The sequence below is a fragment of the Monocercomonoides exilis genome, assembly GCF_001643675.1.
Source record: "Monocercomonoides exilis strain PA203 chromosome Unknown scaffold12-1864167, whole genome shotgun sequence".
Classification (NCBI taxonomy): Eukaryota; Preaxostyla; order Oxymonadida; family Polymastigidae; genus Monocercomonoides; species Monocercomonoides exilis.
Genome location: NW_027150557.1, coordinates 608,211 through 611,973, shown reverse-complemented (window position 1 = coordinate 611,973; position 3,763 = coordinate 608,211). Strand labels below are relative to the sequence as shown.

General features: G+C 32.2%; 1 protein-coding gene across 1 annotated transcript; it reads left to right on the top strand.

Moving 5' to 3' along the window:
* Nucleotides 1-891: 891 nt before the first annotated feature.
* Nucleotides 892-1,308, top strand: MONOS_15838 (uncharacterized protein; the record flags this gene model as incomplete). Its single annotated transcript, XM_067868739.1, has 1 exon — nucleotides 892-1,308. One exon carries the CDS (start codon nucleotides 892-894, stop codon nucleotides 1,306-1,308), a length of 417 nt encoding a protein of 138 aa, XP_067731155.1.
* Nucleotides 1,309-3,763: the final 2,455 nt, after the last annotated feature.

Sequence of the window (3,763 nt, the reverse complement as noted above, 5' to 3'; positions counted from 1 at the left end):
TTCATTCGCACTCTTGATGAAAGACGGAATGAAATTTATAGACTGCAAATTTTTCATCTGAAATCGTGACTAACTCCAACTCATCCATCTTTCCTGCGGATTTCATTATGGAAAATTCAATTATGTTTTCCTTCCCTTTAATCGCATTCATTGCGCACTTCTTCGTATGCAGCTCATCGTTTTGGAAGTTTAATTCTATCATTGATGTGATCATTCTGCAAAAACCTAATGGATCGACAAATCCAATAAACATTATTTTTGTTTAGAAGTGGGTGATTATTTTTGAAATCATAATTTTTTTAATAAAAATTTCGGTTTGAATATTCACTTCCAATGCTTGTTAATGAATACAGAAAAGTGAAAACTCCAATTCAAAACATCTCTGTATTTCTTTCACATCACACATTCTCAATTTTGATAATAGAGATGAATAAATCATTAACAAAATTTTTATTTTCCATTTCTTGAAATTTTCTAAATTATCAACACCCCGAAAAAAGTTATGATTTCAAAAATAATCACCCAAGAAAATTTCAGAACACAATCTTCTTCAGATCCATTCACTTCTGTTTGGCATTCTATCTCCACAATTGTCTCTGATTTGGCCTTCACATTCATTCCTCCCATATCCAAACATCCAGCTTCTATCGATTTCGAACACACAGCAATTTCTTCTTTTATATTATGTGCTCTCTTCAAACGCTCCATCCCATAATTCACGTTCTCACAATGTGCTTTCTCCAAACCACAATACACCTCTTGATTCCAGATGTTCCATCTACAAACACCAAATCAGCCTTATATCCATTGATAAATATGAATAAGCCGACTTCATAATCTCCGACTGCTTCTGTTCTGTCATGTCCAACAAGCGATTTATCTTTCTGAGTGATGCTTCGTATGAAGGCAAACAAAGGTTGCTTTATTGAAACAACAAGGGATTCACAAACAAAATGCACATCACTTCCGACACTGGCCTTGTTGGCTGAAAACACGATATTGGCGATGGAAAAGGAGGATTCTGACACTTGTGAGCCTTCATTGAACTCGATCATGAGAGCACCGCCTCTTCCTCCAGAACTTGTATCCTCGTTCACAGAGCAGGTGGAGAAGGTGGGATCACTCGCTGAAAAGGAGTTGGCAGTGGAAGATGAGGCGAATGAGATGCACCCGCCATTGGTGGGAGTCTGTTGGCTTCGTGGAGCTGAGTCTATGCTGGTGATGGTGCAGTTGGTGATGGAGAGGGAGAGGGCAGGAGTGGGGAGGTATCTTGGAGCTTATGAGAAAAGGACAGAGAAATTTGATTGATCTAGTGATAATAAAATAGAGGATGTGGAAAGAGAGAAGAAGTTTGAGATGTTAAAAGAAAAATTGAAAGAAGAATCAATTTTTGTTTCGATGATCAACATGACTAATGAGGATGATGTGACTTAACTGTCGAGAAATAGAAGCATAAACACAGAAATGATGAAGATATCTCTTGGAAAATATATGAATTTTGTTATTGTCTTATTTTTTCACTCTATTCTTTATCAAAATTCTTTTTATTTTAGAGAGAACCGAAAAATTTCAAGATATTTTTCAAAGAAAAAATAAATTATCATTTCTGAACGTGTTATTTTTCCTTTGAAAATTGATGAATTTGATTTTGTCTTTTTATTATTCATTTTGCAATAAATATAAATATCCGCCACATTTTTTGCAATCTGATAATAGTTTTCATGTAATAAAAAATGAGCATGCTTCGATCAACAACAGAGTTTTGTGTATTGATAACAAAAATAAAAGTTGAGCAGATTTTTCCTATTAAATAGCAAAAAGATAATGACTGAAAAGGAAACTATAATATATGACAAAGTGTATCAATAATATTCATATTTCCACAATTTCTTCAAATAATTAAAGTTTTCCATCTGTTAAATTAGATTATCATAATAAAGTCGCTTCATTTTTCAAATTCGTTGCGTTTGCATGAACAGATATGTTCGGATAATAACAAGCGAAAAAAGTTGTCATTCATTATGTTTTATTCATTCAAAGGATTATTTGAAAGTGACTTCACTGTTGTATTGATTTACACAAACTGTAATTGCATATATCCAGAAAACGAGCTTCATTTATAGACTTTTTCCCATTATCACGAGCCAATTACTTCTGAATAAAAAAAAAATTAAACTTTTTTGAAAAGTGGTGAAATCAAAAACAGAAACTGTTTTCCAATATATTTTTGATGCTCACATTATCGCTTTCAATTTTAGGAACCGAAACAATCATTTTCGATAATTTTTTTCTTCTTAAGTGAGCTAAATTCAATAAGACTTATTTATTTTTTTGATAAGTGTCCCATAAAATAATGGTGAAATCATCTTTTCTCATATGAGAAACTCAATGAAAAAAAAGTGTTTTTGCGCTCAGATGTGCATGTGCTTTAAATTAATACAGGAAATGAGTTTTTGATCGAACCTTATTTTTAATTTTTGTCCGGTATTTTTTGCGATGTCCGGTATTTTTTACACAATCTGTATCTTAGAAAAATCAATTCTCCGAAAAAAGATATGATATCAAAAATAATGACACATATATTCTTTCTTATGACAGACGGTTTGATGCCCTTATCCAATCGATTCCAAACATGAATACGCTATCCATTCGTCTGAAATAATCATTGTTTTCGGCAGAATGTATTTTTGGATAACAAGGATCAATGTATTTCTTTTTCTATTCGGCACAATGATCATAAAGCGAGATCCTGCCCCTCCGCCTTCGAGCCTTTCAACCCCGACAAAAATCCAAATCTGATCCTTCTTTCTCCATCTTCCATATTTTCGCTTTCTCCATATCACCTCGTCAATTTCAACGATCTTTCCTTTCCTTACCAACAACTATCTGTGTGGAATTCCATAATTTTGAACAGCACACACGAATGACGCTCTCTCAAAGTCCCATTGTCCTTTTTCCAACTCCAAGAATAGTTGAAATCGTTGTTATTGGAATATTGAGCAAGCAGGACAAACAAATAAAGAATGTTGTTCCTAATGGAGTCTTCATATTTTCAAAAATGGTTTTGTTGTTGACTGATGTTTTTTCTGTGCATTTCGGGCACGGCAAGTTCCAAATATATCGACCGTCAATAAAAATTTTTATCTATATTAATAATGAAAGAAAATGGAACATTAATTTATTTGAAATTAGTTATGGCTGTCGAAAATGCATTGTTTGAAACTTTCATTTTTTCATTTGATCTGTCCCATAACATTTTCTCGTTTTTAACTGGTTAGAAAATTTTGTTTTTTGTTCGAAGGAAGCATTCTTCGAACTTTAATGTTAATTATATAGAATTGGAATCGATTATATTTAGAAATGCCAAAAATAATTTTCGCGATGTGAATATAAAACGTTGCAAATGTTTGATATTGTTTTTGTGAAGAATTTCTCAATAATATAAATTTTGTTTCGAAAAATTGGTATTTGAAAAGTATATTTTTGATTTATTATTCATGTTATGAATTGCATTAAAAAAAAACGAAGAAATAACTCAAACTTTTGCTGAATCAGTTTTTGCGGCAACAATGAAAATCATGAGGAAGAAGGAGTTATAGAAAGATGTCAGGCTATCAACAATAGCAAGTCTTGAAAACATCCTTAAAAAATGATATTAACAACTTGCAACACATATTGAACTTTGTATTTCAGCAACACTTTCATTCTTGTCTTGACTCCACAAATGCTCATTGTTTCAACAAAACATTTATTATTTTTTTCT